Source organism: Lonchura striata, chromosome Z (assembly GCF_050655825.1).
Source record: "Lonchura striata isolate lonStrDom1 chromosome Z, ASM5065582v1, whole genome shotgun sequence".
Taxonomy (NCBI): domain Eukaryota; kingdom Metazoa; phylum Chordata; class Aves; order Passeriformes; family Estrildidae; genus Lonchura; species Lonchura striata.
Window position 1 is genome coordinate 40599694 of NC_140740.1, and position 21336 is coordinate 40621029.

The window sequence follows — 21336 nt, forward strand, 5'->3', positions numbered from 1 at the left end:
TCCCTCGCCCATGGCAATGGACTGTTTCAGAGTTCCCTCCATTGCTGTGAGGAATGCTTTGTTGTGACAGTGTACACAGACTCTGAGTCCTTCATTGCCAGGTGAATCACACCCCTCCAGAGAAATCCCCTTTCCCCAGGAGATGTTTTCTCTCTTGCCCTCACAGGTGGGGCATGATGGCGCTACCCCTGAGAGCTGTTGGCTGATGGAAGAGCTCACCATTGTCGTACCCACCAAAGGCGTCATGTACAACTTTGTCTGCAAGTGCTGGCTGGCCAGAGACAAAGGTGACGGACTCACTTCACGAATCCTCAACATCCTGGATGCAGAATGTGTTAATGTTGGCATCAAGGTAGGCACCAGGCTCAATTTGTGCCTTTAGCTGCTGCAGGGACTTCTGCTGACATAGTTCATGCATCAGCAGCTCTCATATTTTGACTTTTGCAAGTGGCTTGAGCCTTCTCTTCACTTTCTTTTCCTTTCCTATGTTTCTTTAGTAGCAAAATCTATAGGCATGGTTTAGGATCATGACTGTTTAGAGCACTATTTAATGAGGCTGGCTGGATGCAGCCGTGGCATAGATGGGAAGGCAGAGCAGATCAGGCACAGCTCAGCAGCCTGTCCTCTTCTTGTCACCCACTGAGTCACCTGGTACCCACAGAGTGGAAGCAGCTTCAAGGTAAAGGATTACTTCTAACTCATTAGATAAGAATAGTGGAAATATCATAATGTTTTAATCTCTCCATGATGTGGCTACATACCAAATTTTCTAATAGGTGATAGGGAATTTCATAATTACTGGAAGTTGTTGAAACATTAAAACATTTGTAAGCCTGATCTTTGGTGAGAGTATCTAATTAAAGTTGCATCAGTGATGAATAAAACTCTATCTTTTCTTCATACAAATATATGAATTTTGAAGTAATATCTGGTATGCCATATTTCAAACAAGTACAAATTGGAAAGCCGACCTATGCTGATTTTGGATCCAAGATTTGTAGCAGAAATAACAGTCTGGATGAAGGTGACAATGACACTGTGTTTAAATACCTGTGTTGCAATTTAAAATCTCTATAGATGTGCTTCTATTTACAGTCAGGTTACACTTTCAGAGTACATTATTTTTTCTTTATGCTGCTCTTGATGCCCAAGACTTGTCCCCCAGACATGTAAAAAACTGGTAACGTTTTTAGCATTTGTGAAGGATTCACCAAATCAATGAAGATTTCAGTGGTGGAATTGACCTATGAGGGTATAAAAACCTCCCTCAGACTTAATATCAACGTTAAAACCAATCTCATAAAAATCTGCCATCTGTTGTTGAACCTCCTCAATGAGGTTTCCAAGCCCCTATTGGTGAGATGATGGCTTGCCTATAAATTGAAGTGGATCTTAATGAAGACTTGTGTTCAGTCTTCCTTTAAAAGCACAATCCTGAATATTTATTGGCATAAGCACACCAAAAATAGACACATCTAATGACAATTTTTTCCCTGTGATGTTGGGCCAGAAACTTGACAGGAGACTTGAAGGAAATCTGGGGAGACGCCTGGGACATAAAACCAAAAGTGAGCATTTGACTTTCTGATCAGTCTCCCAGTTGAGGGAATTTGGGACTCTTCTCTCGTTAATAGCTGTAGTTAGAAACTGAGTCTTACAGGCATTTTAGAGTTCAAAGGCAACTGATATGTTTAGTATAATTGGGAAGATTAATACTTTTCTAGGTTTTTTTCCTGCTTGGCTTTTATACAGCCATATGTACCCATTTCAACTTAATTTTCTTCTTGGCTTGATATTCCTTCTTTTTGCTTTAAATTGAGTATTTGCTTTCCCATAGTTGTAGAAATTATTCAATGTCCACCACAGTCATTAGAAGCCTTCAATGCATTGGTAAAAGAGTTTTTCTCCTTCCTATAAAAAAACAGGATGCATTGCTAAGATTTAAAATACATGGATGAATATGTAATCAACAGGTAACTCAGGTTCAAACAAATGTGAAAAATAATTTCTTATATAATGTTATTCCTTTACACTGCTTATTTATGTAGCAGACAAAAATTAGGCCAATAAAACAACAAAGCTAGCCTAGCAGTGCACAAATTGAAGTATGTTTCTGTGAGCTGTTTCTTGATATTCTTCCATGTCTTAAAGAAGCCTTGGTACCACAACCATGATCTTGAAAGCATCTAGGTGGTCTAGAGGTCCTAAAACCCCTGACAGCCACTGGGATTTACACATTTTTGACATATTTCTTCAGAGTCTTATTGTTCCCAGGTCAGGAGAAAAGAACAAAATTAGGGTAGCAAGGTGAAAACTATAAAAAACATCTTTTCACAGACTGGCATGCCTTCAGAGTACACAAGATCCAGGAGGACTCTGCAGCTGATGCAGCAGCGAGCATTCCCTTGGAGAGCAGGGCAGCTGAATTTTTGTACCACAAGGAGAGTTCTGATGTATAAATCTCCAAACTATTAGTAATATTGGAATAAACATTGCCCATGTTAATAAACATTGCCCATGTTAATAATCATTGCCCAAAATTTCTGGGGGAAACATTTTGCAGCCAAGAAAAGGAAACAATAGTTCTTCCGGGAGAGTTTTTTTAAAATTATCAAGAGTTTGGTGCAGTACAGAGCTGGAGGGCTGGAGGTCACCAGTCAGAGTCACTGGTAGCAGAGTGTTGGAGACCCAGGTATTGATGTGAAGCTTGTGACTCCTGTGAAGAAGCAGCTTATGAGACCTTCATAATTGGTGCTGCAACAGGACAAGGGATAATGCATTTAAACTGAGAGAAGGTTGACTTGGACTAGATAAAATTAAGAAAAATATTTTATACTGAGGGCTATGAGAACGATGAGGCACAGGTTTTCCAGAGAAGCTGTGGCTGTCCCTGGATCCCTGAAAGTATCCCAGGCAAGGTTGGGCAGGGCTTGGATGAGTCTGGGATACTGGAAGGTGTTCCTGCCCATGACAAAAGCTAGAATGGGATAAACTTTAAATATCCCTTTCAACCCAATCCATCCAGCGATTCAGATATTGTCACAATAAATGTGTCTCTTTCTGGGCTGAGCAAATCTAGAAAATGTCATAGATGGAAAGTCCTGTAGTAAGTTTTGATGCCTAACTTTGCCTCTGAAAACAATGGTGAACCAAGAAGATGTGTTGTAACCTTTTCTGTCAAGGAAGCACATCTCCAGGAAAGCCCTGATGCCCTCTGAAGGCTGATCTAGAACACAGACTAGGCAGAGTTAAAGAATTAAGTAGGGTTTTATTAAAAGGCCTCCATTGATACACCTTGGGCAGCACAAGAGCCCATCCAGGGCTACACCCAAGATGAACCAAAATGGTCACAAAATGGACGGCTGGTCATGGGGTCTCACACTTTTATAAGTTCTGGGCCATTTGCATATTGGAGTTAATTGTCCAATTACAGCTTTAGCCCATGAATTCCCATCCTTGTTTTTTTCTCTTCAGTCCACCATTGTTTGTGCACTTGGGCCTGAGATTTGGATCATTTGTCCTTGGTTCCCCAGCTAGAGAAGGAATTGTTTTGTCTCCCTACTCTGTGAAGAGAGCTTACCATCCCATAATACGAAGCTTAGAACTACACACTAAAGCAGCACAGAATCTGAAAAGTAGAAAGGCTAAAACCTGAGGCATCAGCCCTGTTTAGTGTGGGTTAAGGACAGCTGTTTAAATGAGGCCTTCTGATTGCTTCCAACCTCCACCAGATCCTCTATGAAGTCACGGTTGTGACTGGAGACATCGAAAGTGGTGGTACTGATGCCAATATTTTCATGACTGTCTTCGGATCCAATGGGAACACTGAGGAGATGCTGCTGGAAAAAAATGGAGACAGGTACAGTTGCTGTCATTTTTGTTGGTTAGAAGTGGAGTGATGACTGATTTTAGTGTCAAGTCAAGAAGCACTCAGAGCTTTGATCATGCTCCCACTGAAACACAAACATTTATTCCCATTCACATTATAGATTCAGACCCAGGCCCCTTGTAAGTATTTCTGTCAGATTTTTAGCAAAGCAAAGGAAAAGAGAGCACTGTAGAGCTAGGGGAAACACCCTTTGTCATTTATGAAAACTTTGTTTAACCTGTTCCTCAGTAGCTTAAGAGATAAACATCTTGAACAGAGGTATGAAGTCCTTATTGTCTCCAAGAACTGTGAACATTGCCCAGGAGAGCACTAGGAAATGGATGGGTGGTGGTAGAGAATGCTGCACTGAATGCCCTGATTTTACTAAAAATGATGAACCTCATGCTTTCTTCAGCAGAAACAGCTAACAAACACTATAACCCCAGCCTGATGCCAGCACTTCCATAAGCCAAAAAACCCACACATGCCACCACTCATCCAGTTCCCATGCTTTTTTGTTCCTTCCTAGCACCTTCCTTAGTACAGAAAGCTTTGGAATGCTCCAGAATGATCCATCTTTTAGTGATATCATGCTTAAATTTAATTAATTGACTAGCTCTGATATTATTCAGCAAGGCATCTACAGAGCATCAGAAGGGTGGGAGATTTTGGCCACACCGTTTGAGCTTGGTTTGCTAAGGGAGTGCTGGATAACTGAGGATAAGGTGCACCTTGCACAGAAGTGTTTGCTCAGGGAATGTTTTACTTGAAGCTGTTGTAGCAGAATGGGTGTCTGGATAAACATAGCTAAGATTGAGATCTTCATGTGTCTAGTTAGTAACAAACACAAGCCTTGTCTGTTGTGGAAAAAATGCAGCAGAGGTGCTTCTGACTAAAATATCTGTGAGAAACACAGCTGAGTCATGCAGAAACACGCAGCTCTTGGGGCTTGCTGCTCCCCATCACAGAGGAGTATCCAACATGCTGCGCAATGTCCCTGGGTTACCAGTGAGTGTGGCCACCAGTGGCACCCCTCTTACAAGACCCTGGGCAAGACCAAACTGGCCTGTCTTCCACTCATTTAATCCTAACACTCAGACCTAGTAGGCGGGAAAATGGACCACTGATGTTTGGAGTCAGAAATGAACCAGATATCACATCTGGGTTTGTCAACTAAAAATCTCTATAGGGGATCAAGAAATCTCCAGCCCCTCAGGAGCACGGCTGTAGTTTTGCTGCATCTGGGGCAAACCATACCCCTAAACTTTGTGGCATCTAAAAAACATCTCATTTGTATACATGGTTCGGATGGACAATGTCTGATATAAGGGTATGAAAATGCAATACAGAAGAATAGGAACGTCTCTGTGTTATTAGTTGCTTGGGTTACCATCTGACAGTAGAGGAGCTGTGAAAGGTGTTGAAAAATCACTGGGGCTGTGTAAAGAAAATGAAGTGTAAGGCACAACTCTTATGTTAATATCTCCAGGATGCTGTGCTATTCTTCTGGCACATCTCTGCTACTTGGAGGTGCTCTGTATCACACCTCCAGCTGTACAGAGCTCTTGTCATCTCATTAGCACCCTCTGCAGAGGGCATTCATGTCCCCAAATTCACATCCTGTCTGTTTCCACACCACTGCCACCAGTCTTCATCCAGCTGTTAACAGCACAGGTTTTCCTGGCTCTTTTCCACATGGAAATCTCTCCAGCCATTGCACCAGCAGAGCAGGGATGGGTGAGAGCTGCTGCAACCAAATGGTAAAAGGCACTTCATCTTTTATTTGGGCCATCCAGTGCCAATTCACTCACAGAAGCTTAGTGTATTATGAAGAACCGCTGTCTAACCTGCCACAGATTTAAGGCAATTTTCACTGCATTATACTTATTGCCAAGACCCCTGGGCAATGGAAATATTTATAAGGGCGGGCATGGGTAAGAAAGCTTAATGAAATCCTGTTGATAAATGGTTCAGTATCCTGAAAAGGGAATAGCAGCAGTCAGCTTGTCTGGCTACTTCTTCCCTTCTCAATTTTTTTTCCAGGTTTACATTCATCTTCATATAAATTAGGGATAGCAAAGAGCTTCTGTGTAACCCAGATTGTCACTTTGGCAGTCACTTCCCTCTAGTACTTCCCTTTTGGAAGTAGCAGATGAGTATCAGTGTTATAAAATTCAAACAAGGCATTTGCTGAAGATAAAAGAATGTTTTATTTTGCTAGCAGACATTTTAGCTTAGAGTTCTCAGCCTGGAAAGCCTCAGAGTGAGAGATTTCTATAAAGCTTTGTAGGTAATAGTGATTGCAATAAAAACTGATCATAGGATCACAGGATAATTCAGACTGGGAGGGTCACACCTTTTTTTAAATAGATGTGGAAATCAATCCAGTCCAGGGAAAAAAGTACCTTCTATTTCTCACAGTGAGACAGGCTGCCTCAGTATCCGGTACCACAGAAAGACAAATAAGAAGAAAAAGGATTTTTTTCAAAGAGCAAACATAACCCTTAATAACTAGAAATGGACTGGGATCAAAATGCCCTGTCTAAATGCCTCTGGGAGTGCAGAGGAAGCAATGCCTGGATGAAAACTGAGAGGCTCAAGCCAACCCCTATTACTAACATCTGCAGCTATGCATGCTCAGATAGTGAGTATAATTACATTCATCCTGCAGGGGGTAATCTGAACAGAGGTTGGTAAAGAAAATGTTTTTTTTTCTCCACATTCTGGCACTGCACAGTTATGGGAGGCTGTGTGCATTGCCAGGAATGACATATCATCATTATGGACTGTTTCTGATGTGGCAGTGCCCACATCTTGCAAGGCTGTTCCCAAATCTCAGCACGCTCAGGTAATTCCCCCACAAGGAGAAGATGCATGAAGGAGAAACCTCAACAGCAGAGTGGTCACCATATGCTTGGTAGGCCCCCCAGATCTGGCTGCCATTCTCCTTAGCAAGGATTAGATTTCCAACTCCAGGACCACACAGGTCCCAGGAATTTGAGGGAGCAAACAGGAAGATATACATGTTTAGAACAGAGTAATACTGAGCCTGAGGCAGCACTTGCACTGAAGCAAAGCTTTCCTCCCAACACCAGTGATGCCAGGAGGAGGGAAGGTGCAGTCCTAGCCAATGTAATCTTCTTTGGGAAGCACATGTTAGCTGTATTTCCCTTCTCCTGCTTCCTGCTGATTGCTATGGATGAGCAGTTCCTGCACATCCCTGTGCCTGTACACAGCAGCCACACACTGGGGAAGGTCTTTCACGCAAGCTACACAAACCCACCCTGGTTCTTACCAGAGGCAGAGACAGTTTGTAAATCCAAATCCCCCAATTTCATCAGGTTGGCTTTGTCTCCATTCTAACACAATTTGCCTCTGCTTAGTAAACTTGGTCATTGGGCTTCAGTCCCAGTGCTGCATATAGCTGAGCTGCAGCAACTGCCTCTCTCCACAAAACACAAAGTTTTGTGCTGCACCTCAGGGAAAGGAGATGAGGCAAAATTATTTTGCCTTCTAGCTGGAACTGGCCAAGGACAGACAAGTGGGCAGCTGCAGGAGGGAGGCGATGCTCAGAAGCCTGACTGTGAGCCGCTATTGTTCTGGGTACAAACAGAACAGTAATGTATGCTAAAGGCTGCCTGGAGCAGCTCCAGGTGGGCTGTGTTTTCCAGAGAAGGAGGAATCCCTGTCAAATCTGCACTGAGGTGTCTTGCCAACAGCTCAGTAGCTGGTGATTGCAGCACAGAAAAGCTCAAGTCCGATAAAGAACACTCATAAACTTTTGATTTGAGGTTGTTGGCACGGACAGGGCTGTGGCATGGGACGGAAATGTGGAGAGGCTGTAAAGCAGCAAGAAAACCTCCTTGGTCTTCCAATCCCTGCAGGTTTGAGCGGGGCCAGGAGGACAGTTTCATTATGGAGATTGCTGACATCGCACCCCTCAGGAAGATGAGGATCCGGACGGACGGGAAGGGGACACGCCCGCACTGGTTCATGGAAAGGGTAACACTCTTGGCATCATGGGTCTCTCACAACCTGAATGTCCTGGAGCCTCTCAGCCCCTGGCAAAGAGGACAAAGGAACTGAGGGACTTGTTTTCATTAATTTTATACATTTTTTTCCTGTTTGGTTTCTCACAGATTTTCTCTGCAGGAATTGAGTCAAGAAAGAAGAGAGCAGAGGGAAAAGCTGAGTTTTAGAGCTTTTTTTGTGGTGGAATCATCATGTCTGGAAGTGTTCAAAAGGCTTGTGGGTGTGCCACATTTGTGGACTGTGGTTTTACAATGATCACTGTGGTGTTGGATAAATGGGAGGACGTGATCATATTGGACATCTTCTCCAACATAAATGTTGGAAATAAATGTTGGGTTCTATGGTTTCACCACAGAGTCCACTGTTGATCTCATTCTCCACTGCATGTGCCTTGGTTTGTCACCAGGGGCACCTGCAATATTTTCTGGTCCCTGGCTTGTACCCTCAGGCCCTGCAGATCTCTGCCATGTGGGAATCTGAATCCTTGGGAGGGTGGATGTTTGTCTGCCAGAAAGAGACACCCTGACCTGGGTGGGACATTCCCAAATAATCCATCCACTCTGCTGGATCATCCCATCTCTCCTCTTTCCTTCTCCTCTAGCACACATATTTATTGCCTTTCTTGTTCATATAAGTAAGGCATCATTCCTATCTTGCATTTTGAATGGAGCATGCAAATTGATGGCACTTTCCCCTGATGTCCTACCTTGCACAAAAGAAGAGTGCTTGCCTTTATCTTGGCTGTCAAACCATCAGCTACTTGTAAGGATCACCTCTGGGCAGACAAAAGTAGTCTGCTTGTTGTGAGTCCCTATAGTTATATTTCTAAGATAGAGGGGGAATGGTGTGCTGATTGCAGACCATCAGATGTCATTAATGGAGAAACACATCTCTGCCATTTTCCTTTACCATACTTTTCCTGGAGATGACATCCTGTTGAGTTTCTGTATCTTGACCTTTTCATGAGAACAGTTTAAGACCTAGTAGCATAACCATGGTCAGAGGGAACTCTGTATGATTTTTAAAATTGGGTCCTTTATCTTCTTTTGACTAATTTACAGCAGTCTTTTTCACATAGATAATGTGTTTCTAAATATTGACCCTACATAGCCACCAGTTTTCAGTGAAGTGATGGATTTCTCTTACCTTCAGAAGAATTTCTGTGCTGCTGTACCATTTTTACTTTAACATTTCCACTTCTAATTTTTTTCTCAGCAGCTGGGCAAGGAGAGGAACTGAGAGAGGAGGAATTCAGGCTGGACATTAGAAGTAAATTATTTACTGTAAGGGTGGCATAATACTGGCACAGGGTGCCCAGGGAGATTGTGGCTGACCTATCCCTAGAATTGCTCAAGGCCAGGTTGCATGGGGCTTGGAGCACCCTGGGATAGTGGAAGGTGTCCCTGACCAAGGCAGGGGCTGGGACTAGATGAGTTTTAAAGTCCCTTCCAACCCTTAACATTCTATGATTTTATGATGATGCTTCTGCAGTTTCTCTAAGAATTAGACCTCCAGCACATATCTTTATAATTGATGCCACAGATGCACAGTTTTTCTCTCTCTGCCTAAGGAATAACTCAGCCTGTTGTCTGATTTGATTCAGATGTCTAGGTCAAACTCCCTTTGTAATTTCTCACATGCTTTCCCCTGAGTTTTATAAAGCATATATAATATGAAATCAAATAAAGTTTATTCATCCAGAGATATTCCAGGTCTTGCAGTCATGAATCAGTACCAGCACAAAGGCAAGGGATGGGTGCATCTTTAATTGTGCCTCCCCACCTTCCTTTTGCCTTCTCCATCCAGGCATTCCAAACTTCCGTCTGCTAGACTGTCCTACCAAAAGCAAAGATTTCCCAGGGAAGTGGGCAGGACCTATCCAGTAGGTCCTCATTTGGACTATCCAGTAGGTTTTGCAGCCACCTTCCAGCTCTACAGAAGTCACAGGTGGGCCATGCAACAAGAACAGGTCTTGAGAACAGACTTAAAAGAGGGTTTGTAAAAGTGAGGAACAGCAATTTTTTACATGGGCAGATAGGGACAGAACAAGGGGCAAGGGTTTTACACTAAAAGACGACAGATTTAGATTAGACATTAGAAGGAAATTTGTGGCTGTCAAGGTGGGGAAGCCCTGGCACAGGTTTCCCAGAGAAGCTGTGTCTGCCCCTGGATCTCTGGAAGTGTCCAAGGCCAGGCTGTATGGAGCTTGGGACAACCTGGAATAGTGGAAGGTGTTCTGCCTGTGGCGGGAGGTTGAACTGGAAGGTCCTTAAGGTTGCTTCCAACCCAAACCATTCTTTAATAATTCTATGGTTTTTAGAAGCATATGGCAATTATGCCAATAGTTTCTATTTTTCTTAGATAAACAGATCACAGAGGATTTTTTTAACTCCAGTGTTGCATAGATAACTCTATTTATTGGTTTTCTTTCCCACCTTCCCTGGAAAGGTAAACACAGCATTTGCATTCCCAGGTAGAGGGTGGCCTACAGAAGCATTCTGGAAGAGGGGAGGAATGATTTTTGTTCTCTGATTTGTATTCCAGCCTTAAAAACCTACGTAGCCTGGTGTGACATGAAAACTGATTGGAGCCCATTTCCATTTCTGTCAAAAGTGCATATTAAGACTGCATAATGAAATACTTGTGGGGGTAGTGCTAAACTCTCTGACAGATGGTTCACAGTTAGTGCTAACTAGCACAGTGAAATGAGAAGCTAGATTAAGCCATCAACCCCGTAATTAACCATTTGTTGCTCCATTTATCTACACGATATCCTCAGTTTTCTTTTTCTATTAAACTAACAATAAATGATCCTTTTAATTTTCTTTGATCTTTTGGTAAACCATTGCTAGCCATAATTTATACTGCTTTTTGTTCACCAGATATAGAAGTGCATAAATACAAATTAAAATGCATGAATTATCAATGATGCTGTACACAGCCAAAATATTCAATTTACTAGCAGGCAAGTAGTAATATTTTTTTTTCTGTCTACATAAAATATACTAAAATTTCATTCAGAATCTCAGCAAAGTAATGAACCTGGTGCTGAAAATTCAGATTTGCTACCACAAGTAACAATATGTTTTAAATGCTAGTTCCTAAACCTCTACAGGGAACAAAATTTGATTAATGATGTTTTGCAACAAAATGAACATTATTGATCATTACTATGCCCAAGCAGGCATTGTGAATGCTCTCTAAAGCTGAGCAATGCTCACCACTGCTGGAGGGACACAGAGTAGGGACCTTTTCCACTGATCTAGTGCTGAATCTCATGTTCTTACACATCAAGCTGCTGTGACACTGCTCTGTGTTTCTGAAAAACCAGGGAACAAAATCATAGACTCACAGAATGGTTTGTGTTGGAGGGAACAACAAACTTCATCCCATTCCAATCCCCTACCATGGGCAGGGACACCTTCCACTAGCCCAGGTGGTTCCAAACCCATCCAGCCTGGCCTTGGACACTGCCAGGGATCCAGGAACAGCCACAGCTGCTCTGGGCACCCTGTGCCAGGGCCTCCCCACCCTTAACATTAAAAAAAAATCACACTAATTAGGAAATTTATCTAAATGCATTCTTTGGAAACCTCTTCCTGGGATAGCTGCTTTCTCAGTCCCTGTGATGATTTCACCTGCTGCCCAATATCTTAGCTTTGAAGTTGCAAAGCTAGAAACAAGTAGGGATGAAAGCTCAGTGAAATAGCAGGAATTATGAGACTGTTGAATTCTGCAGAGTTGCTTTCCTTAGAATTTTAATGTTACTTTGTGCTGTCAAAGCCAGACAGATAAGAAGCTGCCTTAATGAAGCACTAATTGCATTGCATTCAAACGTCACAAATAATCCTGCATGTGGGACTTGGTCTTTATTCAGGCCTTTCTCCTTTGTGTAAAGGAGATTAAGAGAATTTGAGAGTTATTATTGAGAATTGAGAATTATATAGCTGAAGCTGACTTTTATTCTTTGCAAAAGAGAGATCTTTTTGTTTTACAGTCAGAAGTTCCTAGGTTTAAGTGAAGAATAATGACATGCAAGAGAATAATGAAATCCTGTGTTTGAGCTTTTAAAGGTGAATTCCAGGAGCTGTGTATTTTGATATCAGCAGAGTGGGAGACCCTGTGAAGCATGTATTACATGACATCTGGAAAAAGGCTGGGTAGGGGTAAATAAAATAATCGGGCATGTCTGATCTTTCCATTGCAGGAGACATTGTGCAATTAATTTCAAATTGTTGGTTTAATTTTCCTGTCAACCACTGTATTTGCTCAGCTACAAAGCAAATTATCAATGTGTTATGCATACAAGCTTCTGCCACTTTCTTTTAATGGCTTATTGGTGTTCTACAGCCCAGTTAAGTTCCTTGCATAATTTGCAAGAAGTTTGAGCTGAAAAGCACACTGGATGCCCACAGCAAGTTCGACATATCCTAAAGAATAGCTTAGGTGCAATCCAAAGTAGTCGTCTCATTATCAAGAAGCAACTAGTTTTACTGAGAGGAGCAGGCAGAAATTATATACAGTCTCAGCTCAGCTCGCTGAGATGACTTGCTTGACCCTCATGATTGAAACCAAAATCCTGCATCATCCTCTGTGTGTGGAACACCCACAAACATCTCCTTGCCGGATGGGATTAATGTTCTGCTATTTTAGTCACTGAAAAAGGCTACATTCAGTGTTCACCCCTTCCAACAAATTGTGAATGCCCACTCTGTAGTCATGAGACAGGCAGACCTGAGAGAGGGAGCGATGCCTCAACAAGCTCCTTACCTGTCCCCGGGTTAGGTGGGATGTGGGGCTTCCCTGGGGATGCCCAGGTCCCACCACTGACCAGATGATGTGCTTGGGCTGGATGACCAGCATCTAGGGGATCCATGCTGGGTGAGAGGCAATGTACCCAATTTGTGACCAGAGGTCAGCCTGCCACTGCTGCTGCTTCTGTGTCCCTTGTTGTGACTGCAGAATCACAGTTTGGGTTGGAAATTACATTTAAAGCTCATCTCATTCCACCCCCTGCCATGGGCAGGGACACCTTCCACTATCCGAGGGTGTTCCAAGCCCCATCCAGCCTGGCCTTGGACACTTCCAGGGATCCAGGGGCAGCCACAGCTGCTCTGGGCACCCTGTGCCAGGGCCTCAGCACCCTCAGAGAGAATAATTCCTCCCCAGTTTCTCATCCAACCCTGCCTTCTGTCCATTTAAAGTAATTCTCTGTGTCCTGTCCCTCCCTGCCTTGTCCCCAGTTCCTCTGCAGCTCTCCTGGAGCCCCTTGAGGCTCTGGCAGGGGCTCTGAGCTCTCCCTGGAGCCTTCTCTTGTGCAGGTGAACAGCCCCAGCTCTGCCAGGCTGGCTCCAGAGCAGAGGGGCTCCAGCCCTGGCAGCCGCTCCGTGGCCTCCTCTGGTCTGGCTCCAGCAGCTCCACGTCCTTGTGCTGTTGGAGCCAGGGCTGGGGCAGCTCTGCAGGTGGGGTCTCAGCTGAGCTCAGGGGCAGAGGGGCAGAATCCCCCCTGCCCTGCTGCCCACGCTGGGGGATCAGCCCAGGATAGAGTTGGATTTCTGAGCTGACATCCCTTGGGCAAAAATCGTTCATAAAATGCTCCTCCCACAGCAACAGCCGAGAATGAGATGCCAGGGCTGGTCTCTGTTTCTGTCCTTACTGCTTACAGTAAGATGCACACAGATGCAATCACACATCCTGGGTGAGGGGCTGAGGATGGAAAAAGCTGGCATTTGGCTCCAGCAGCTTTAGTAGCCAGACATTTTTTCTCAAACTGCATCTGGAGTGCTCAGCATGGGCTGGGTATTGGTGAGAGGCCTGACTTCTGTGTCTGTGAATGCTCTCCAGCTGACAACTCTAATCTGCTGCTATCCCCACTGCTTCCCGACAGTTCCCTGCAAACTTTGCTCAGGACATTGTGCTACTTATAGTGTCACTGTCATTTCCAAGCAGGGCAGAGGTACTGCTAGATTAATCTTTTCCAGCATGGAGTTTATGCCCTGGGGTGGGGGGAAAATAGACCACAGATTTTCATAAATAGGGAAAATAGATTTTCAGTCAGCCCGACATTAGTCACAGTTCAGTTTTGCAAAGAAAACTTCTCAGGGCTGGACTCCTAAGAGGATGCAGGCATCATTCACACATCCTTGAGAGAGGACACTTCTGTGCCCCAGCAGAAAGGCCACCAGCTGCTGTGGGGAGACCTGATTTCTTCTTGGTTGAAAGCAAGGGTCTGATTCAGTATCTCTTGATTCACAGAACAGTTTTTTTGACCACAAAGTAATAGTGTCACTGGCTATGAATAAGCAGCTTTTTAGAAAAGTGGGACATTTTCTACAGCCAAAAATGTCCTGTCTTCCTGGGACAGGGGGGGTGAAGGTGCTGTGTTATAGATCCCTCTTTAGCATCAGGCAGATTGAAAACCCCAGATGAGTGTCCTACCCACAGAACCATTCAATGCACAAAAAGCATGGCTTACTGCTCATCTTCAGTGTAGCTACTGCCCTTTTTAAAACAACTTTTTTATAACCTAGAGCAGTATTCTTCTTTTGAATTGCTGAAGACTCCAGCAAGGCTTTTCTGGGGTCAATAGAAGGCCATGGACTGGGACACCTGAAGTTTGAAGGCAGAATTTGAGCATATTTTATCTCAAGATAAGTTTTTCTGAGTTTTTTTTCCTTAGGCTGATATATGAGCATGGAATGGAAGAGTACAGAGGTGGTCATGGGGCTACAAGAAGCAAGTGGCACACTAGGAAAGGCTGAAGAAAATAGAGTTTTTAAGCCATGACAAGCAAAGGCTGATGGGGGAATCTAGTTACAGTCTTCTGCTGCTTGACAGGAGGTTACAGAAACCATTGATCCACACTCTTCCCAGAGGTGGACAGCAAAAAGTCATGAGGCAATGGACATGAGTTGCACTGAGGAAAACCCTGATCAGATACAAAGAATAAAATCTTCCCTACGAGAGTGGTTCATCCTGGGATGAGGACTCAGAGTGTCTGGGGAATCTACGCCCTTGAAGATTTTCACAGCTCAGCTGGACTCTTTGCATGGCATGCAGCTGTGCTTGGAGCAGTGAGTGGAGCTATCGACATCCAGGCATCCTGTTTTAATGTGACGTTTCCCACCACTCCTGGCTCACTGCTCCCTAATGCTATGCCACACTTCTCTGACATATCTGGCCTCATGTTTCCATGGCCTTTGCAGAGGCAGTGTTTTCTGATGCACTGCTACACACAGGTGCAGCCTCTGTTTCTGTTGGATGGTGACACAAATGGCAATTTACAGCACAGTCTCCTGCCTTCCATTCAGTTCCCCCACTTTAGTGAGAACTTACTGCTATGTTTTTGCTCTAGGCAGGTGTAATGCTTTTCTCCCACTTGACTGATACTCCACTAAGCCCACACACAACAAGAGATATAAAGGTGGGTATTTTATTAAGCATTTGTTGGAATAACTTGTTGAGCTGCTCTGAATTAATTCCCATTCTGTTCTTATCACCACAGCATCTGAGCTGCTTCCACAACACATTAGATAGTGTGACTAATATCTGTTGCATACTGTTTGTTCTGTCACCTTTTCCCAAAGGGAGAAGTGTGTGAAATATTAAGTTTTTCTGGCCTAATTTTATCTTGTGCCTTGTTTTAACTTGTTTGGGTTTGTGTCTCTCTACAATGAATTCTGCTTGTTCATGCAAAGAAGACAGGCAAAAGAAAGATGCTGAGGAGGGGTAGTGAAGTTTTTAATAACTCTGTTATTCCCAGGGAAGTCTTTGGAGTGAATTCCATGCTGTCTCACAGGAGAGGTCTGACCTTCTTAGAGATTAGCTTTGCCCATAACTTAGGTCAGAGGAGCAAATTTCTCCCTTTGCTTTGCCACATGGTTGAAAAGGCACTACAATACTGTAAAGACCATTTCTCAGGACAAACCACCACAGCAAATATTGTCCATAGGAGAGAACTCCATTTATCCCAGAAGAGAACAGTGTGGACTTTGGAGCTATGGCCAAGCTCTCCCCATGTCCTACCATATCATGTATTTTATAAGTTTAACATTTGCCCTCATTCAAATGGCACATTTTCCCCCCCCGTTTTGGCTCTTCACAGATCACCCTGAAGAACCTTACTAACCAAGAAGTGGCCACATTTACCTATGGGGATTGGCTATCCAAGCTGAAAAATGCCACAGGAAGCCTGGTGTGTGAGATGCCAGCTGTTGTAAACGACGAGCAGATGATGGAGGACACCACATACACTCTTCAGGTTAAAACCAGTGACATTGGAGGTTGGTCCTCACTGAATATTTTATTTGTTTTCAAGTATAAAGTTTGTTTTTAACAATGGGATAAAACTCCATCTGCTTAATTTGAAATTACATTTGAAAAAACATAGTTTCACTGGAATACAACTATTTTGGCTGGCTGTTCACCATAGCACTGTCTAAAAGACTCATTGTCATCTGAGCTCTGGGAATAACATATTTAGACACCAGGCCCAGGTGTGACTGCTCTTTGATTCCTCTGAAGACACCCTAACAGAAACTATTACCAGACCAAGATGCAGAGGTCAGCAGCCATATTTTTCTTTTTTGGTCAGGCCCATACATGTAGGGTCAGAGCTGGTGTGCTTCAGGTTTTCAGTCAGTACAGTCTGCCTTGCCTAAAGCAGACAGCAATAATTCACCCACCTTTTCAAAGTGGTTTGAGACCATTTATCTCAGGCTGTGAAAAAAAACATTTCTAAATGCACACCAGATACAAGAGGTGGAACAGAGTATACAGAAAGAGCTTTGAGAGCCAAGAAATGGGGTTTCAATTTAATTTCCTGGGATCACTGCCTCTTTTCATGGGAAATTTTGTCAGGCTGCTGGATGAAATCTTCTGCTACATATAAAGTGAATAATGCCAAGATGGGGCAAGCCAGACGTTGTCTTGAAGACACCTTGTTTCAAAGGTGTCTTCCTCAAGTGAGATTCTGTCACACCAGTGCACATAACCAGCTGCTGACTCTAAATAACTTTTCTTTATTCCTTTGTTACTTTTTTTGGTTTTGTTTGTTTTTGTTTTTTTTTTCCTTCCTCCTGGTTTTATCAGCCATAATTTACGCAGCTTCTGAGGTTTGATCTAAGAATATCAAAATTTCTCTGGCGGAGCATCTTTGTGCCACCTCACCACTTCTCATTGATCTGCTCTGCTGGTTGCTTGTCTGAAAAACATGTAGTGAAATACAAAAGAAAAAGGAGAGAGAGAGAGGGAAAGATTTGTTTATGTATCTGGCCATCCATCTAATATAATGGTAGATCTTTCTGTGACCTTTTTTGTGAAAACCAGCCCTAACTCACAAAGGTGATGGAAATAGAAATGAAAGGAGACCAGAAAATGACAGCAGCAGCAGACAGATCTGCCCTTCCCATTGAATGAAGGATGATGGGTATTAATGAAGAAACATTTTATTTCATTATGAACAGCGACAGCCAGTAGGAAAGAGCAGATTACAGAGAGGTTTCAGAGAGTCTGTTTGTGATTAGATCACACAGCTCACTGACATAATGCTGAACTTCATTCAGCTTATCTAAAGCAGGTGCAAGTCATGAACCATCTCCCCCTTTTGATCATTATGTATTCCACAATTACTCCTGGTTGGACCAGTTCAGGAAGAAAGACATTTTATCCTTGGTGATGTTTAAACATGTTATATCATCTCCTGACACACTGACATTATCAAGGAGCAGCAATACTGCACAAGGGCTGGAATCAAATGTGTTTATTCCTAGGTATAAAGTTTTTCTTTGCAATGGCTTTCAACTTTCCAGCTTGTAAGAGTCACCAAAAGAAAAACAAAAACAAAAACAAAAAAAAATACCCCAAAACAAGCAAAATAATCTCATCTATTTGCTACCCTCTGAAAAATTATGCTTCTGGTTTTAGTTCCTCCTAGTCTAAATTGTCTCTGGTAAATTCATCTGGGAAAGAAATCTTCATCAGTGGTCTGGATAACTCTCCTGAGGGTCTCTGCCTCTTGAGTTTTTCTTCATCAGATTCAGACAGATTTCATGATTAAATTAGGTTAGATGGCTAAAGTTAGGGAAAATTAATCCCACAAAGAAGATTCTGCAGCAAACTAGAAAGCATAAGCTATCTCCCCTCCACCACACACATATTTAACAACAGCATGGTTTTATTTAAATTACAGTTTGTCTTTCACAAAGTCACTCTGCTCCAGTGAAAATTTAACCTACAGAGTTTGCAACAGGGAACAGCTCTGCTCCTGCAAAGATAAAATCACCCCTTTTCCACCACCAGCAGTACCTGAGATGACTCTCAGACTACACATAGGTAAGAGGAGGTTGTTAGGGCATACATCTCCCAAGTCAGATGGGTAATCTTTGGTTAAAACCAAGGTCTTGATCTCAGATGTCAGGCACAATCTGATTTTCTTCAAGGCAGGACCCATAGACATAGATGCAATAGAGGCAGATCACCTGTAGGCTCTTTCTGAGGCACAAAAATGTCCTTTGGCTGGTTAATTTTTACTTTCTCTATGAAGTCATCATATACATGTTAATTCAATAAAGATGGAGAGCAAATAAATACTGCTTTCTCATTTTCCAAGCATTAATGAAGCAGAAGGTTCTTATCTCTGCTGTTTTAAGATTAATTAGGATGTTGTCAACTCAGTTCCAACCTACAAATTACATAATTTAGGACAGTTGATATCAGCTCATAGTGCCTTATATAGGTCTTTTTAATGTAAAAAGAAAAACATTCTTTGGCCTCAGAAGGCTGTGACTCAAGTCCAGATTTTGTTTAAAAATGAAGCATCTGCTCAGTAGGAATCATATAATCATAGAGGTTCTGTTTAAAGGGTCCTTTAGAGGTTATTTCACTCATTTTCCTGATCAAAGGAGTGTTGCCAGAACTAGGTCAAGCCAGCTAAGAGTGCCCAGCCAAACACCGGACAACACCAGGAATAGTGATGCCATCACCTCCCCAGGCATCTGCACCCAGACCTGCACCATATTCCTAAGATACTTTTTTCTTCCTTATTCCCAGCCTGAACCTCTCCAGCAAGTTGTGGCTTTGGCTTTTTGGGGTATGATGTGAGACAGTACACGGCCCTGTCATCATGACCCCTTGTCGCTGCACATGGGGCCCTTGTGCTCCTGCCCCAGATCCTCTCAGGGCTTCTCCTCACAGTGGTGTGTCCCAGCTCTTGGCCATCTTAGTAGCCACCCTCTGAGCTCTTCTCAGTGTCTTGACACAGGAATTCAAACTGTTGTTTTGCACTGAGCTCTGGAAACTTCCTGCTAGTTTAGATCCAACCAGAATATGAAGGGTACTGCTGTAAACTTTGGGACATCTTCAGCCTCTCAGCATGTGAAAAGTTTATTCCAACCCAGACAGAGGAGTTTGTATTTCACCTTGCTGAATTCCATGGGATTTCTGCTTGCCAAGTCCTCAAGTTTCACAAGGTCCATCTGGGTTGAAATTCTGGCCTTCAGCATGTCAGTCACTCACACAAATCTACCCTTAGCTGGAAATCTGCTAGGAAACACTCTGTCATTGCTTAGGGTGTTGATGATGAAGTTCAGCTCAGTTCTGCAGATCCCAGAATCAATCCATGAGCTATTGCACTCATCACCAGTTAAGGCTGGTGCAACCACAGTACCTTCATCTCTTCATTTGTCAAGGTTTTTACAGTTCCTAAATGTGCCTAACAGTTTCCTGGAACTGGCAACAACAACAACAACAAAAACAACAAAAAATATCAGTGACCCAAATAAGTGAAATGTATATTGATCTAGCATTTCTGTTTTTTACTTTCCCATCTCCTGCTAATTGCTTGTGAGGGAAATGTCACAGCATGAGACCTTCATAAGCTTCTTCCTGCAGGGATGGTTTTGCTAAGAAACAGTTGGTTCTGTGCTTTTTGAGACCTGGCATTAATTAGGAGCCTGCTCCTTGCAAGGAAAAGGACTTCAGTTTGCTTTGTTCCTCACCTCAGCAAGTTTTGGGGTCATAAAAAGTACTGCCAGATGAACTGCATGGATCCTGATGCTTTCTCTTCCTACTTAAACCCTTTCCAGGGAACTGTTAAAAATTAGTTCAAATTTAACAGGTGCAGCTTCTTGCATATTGCTTTGCTTTTCCTCTGTGTGACCCTTTTTCTCCTCTTTTTCTTCTACCAATTTGTTTTCCAGTCCTTCCATAAGAACAGTTGTGATTTCTTCCTAATTTCTGTATTCAATTAATAATCCTGTGGAAGTGGGACCTTTCTCCAGAAGTTTACAGTCCCCCTAACTTTGTCTCTGCATTGTGTTTGAATGGAGCTGTGGGAAATAATGTCTCTGTGGCTCAAAGTGGATTTGTGATACTCTTCTGTAAGAAAGGGCCTGGCAGGAGGTTAGACTTCCAAAGCTGGGCTATCCAAATGAGGGCAGCAGATGTCGAGTTTCTTTGTAAGGCAGATTTCAGCTTGATGGTCTCGTTCTCCTTTTCCAAAATTTAAGTGCCTTCGTTCTGACACAGCAATGACTGTCCAAGTGTAATCTTATTTCTCTCTGTGAAATCTGCTTTTATATTGCAGTGTCAAAATTAAAATGCAATCATTTTGGTCAAAGTATAAATAGTCCAAGGTGAAAATGTAACACTTGCCGCTAAAATGTAAGGTCACTGCAAGAGCTTTGGTCTTGAACTCCCCAAAAGCCAGGAGAACAACGTGACTGTTTTCTTTGGCAAAATATGGAGAGTAGAGGACAAATGATGCTCAATATCAGGTAATAAAAATCATCTTGGAAGTTTCTTAATTTCCTAGCATATACACAATAAGAATGTGGAATTTGGAAGGGCAAAACTGTTGTGTGAGAAACTGGCACTTTTTCCATTAATTGCTGCATGGACAATATTTTGAGAAAGAACAATATAGAAGGAAGATCTGTTGTGAAGTAAGCCATGAGATGCCGCAGTGGCTTTGTTGATGATCTGTATGTAACTCTGAAATCTCTATACCATCAAACACAGCGAGAGCAGGAGGAGACAGACCCCAGCAGAAGGACCCTGAGTGCCACAATTCCTTGGACAAGGTTGTGGGACTGCAGGAGGGAATGACTGAGTGTTGAAAAGGGACTGTGCTTCAGTGGGAAGCCCAGGACACCACTTTGTGGCTAAAAAAGTTATAAAGTATGTTATTTAACACTCCTTAGTAGATTGCTGCTGGGTAAGTCACTTTACTTCCCAAGCAACGTTGGAATAATGGGAGTAACTACCCTGACATCCTCTGCAGAGCATTGTGATGGACAGCCCTCCATCAGGAACTGAAATTTCTGCTTCCTATGAGCATTGCCATCACCACAGTCACTGCACCTCAAGTTCCAAGGCAAAGCATCCAGCTGTATTTGTGGGATAGACTGGAAGAGCTGGTTGTCCTCCCTGCAGGATCC

General features: G+C 43.0%; 1 protein-coding gene across 1 annotated transcript in view; it reads left to right on the forward strand.

The window, feature by feature from the left end:
* Positions 1-21336, forward strand: part of LOXHD1 (lipoxygenase homology PLAT domains 1) — a 177663-nt gene that overhangs the window by 132506 nt on the left and 23821 nt on the right. Inside the window, exons 33-36 of the mRNA XM_077790176.2 lie at positions 167-352; positions 3732-3859; positions 7753-7870; positions 16005-16182. Coding sequence (XP_077646302.1) covers positions 167-352; positions 3732-3859; positions 7753-7870; positions 16005-16182 — 610 coding nt within the window. The remainder of the gene's footprint in view (positions 1-166; positions 353-3731; positions 3860-7752; positions 7871-16004; positions 16183-21336) is intronic.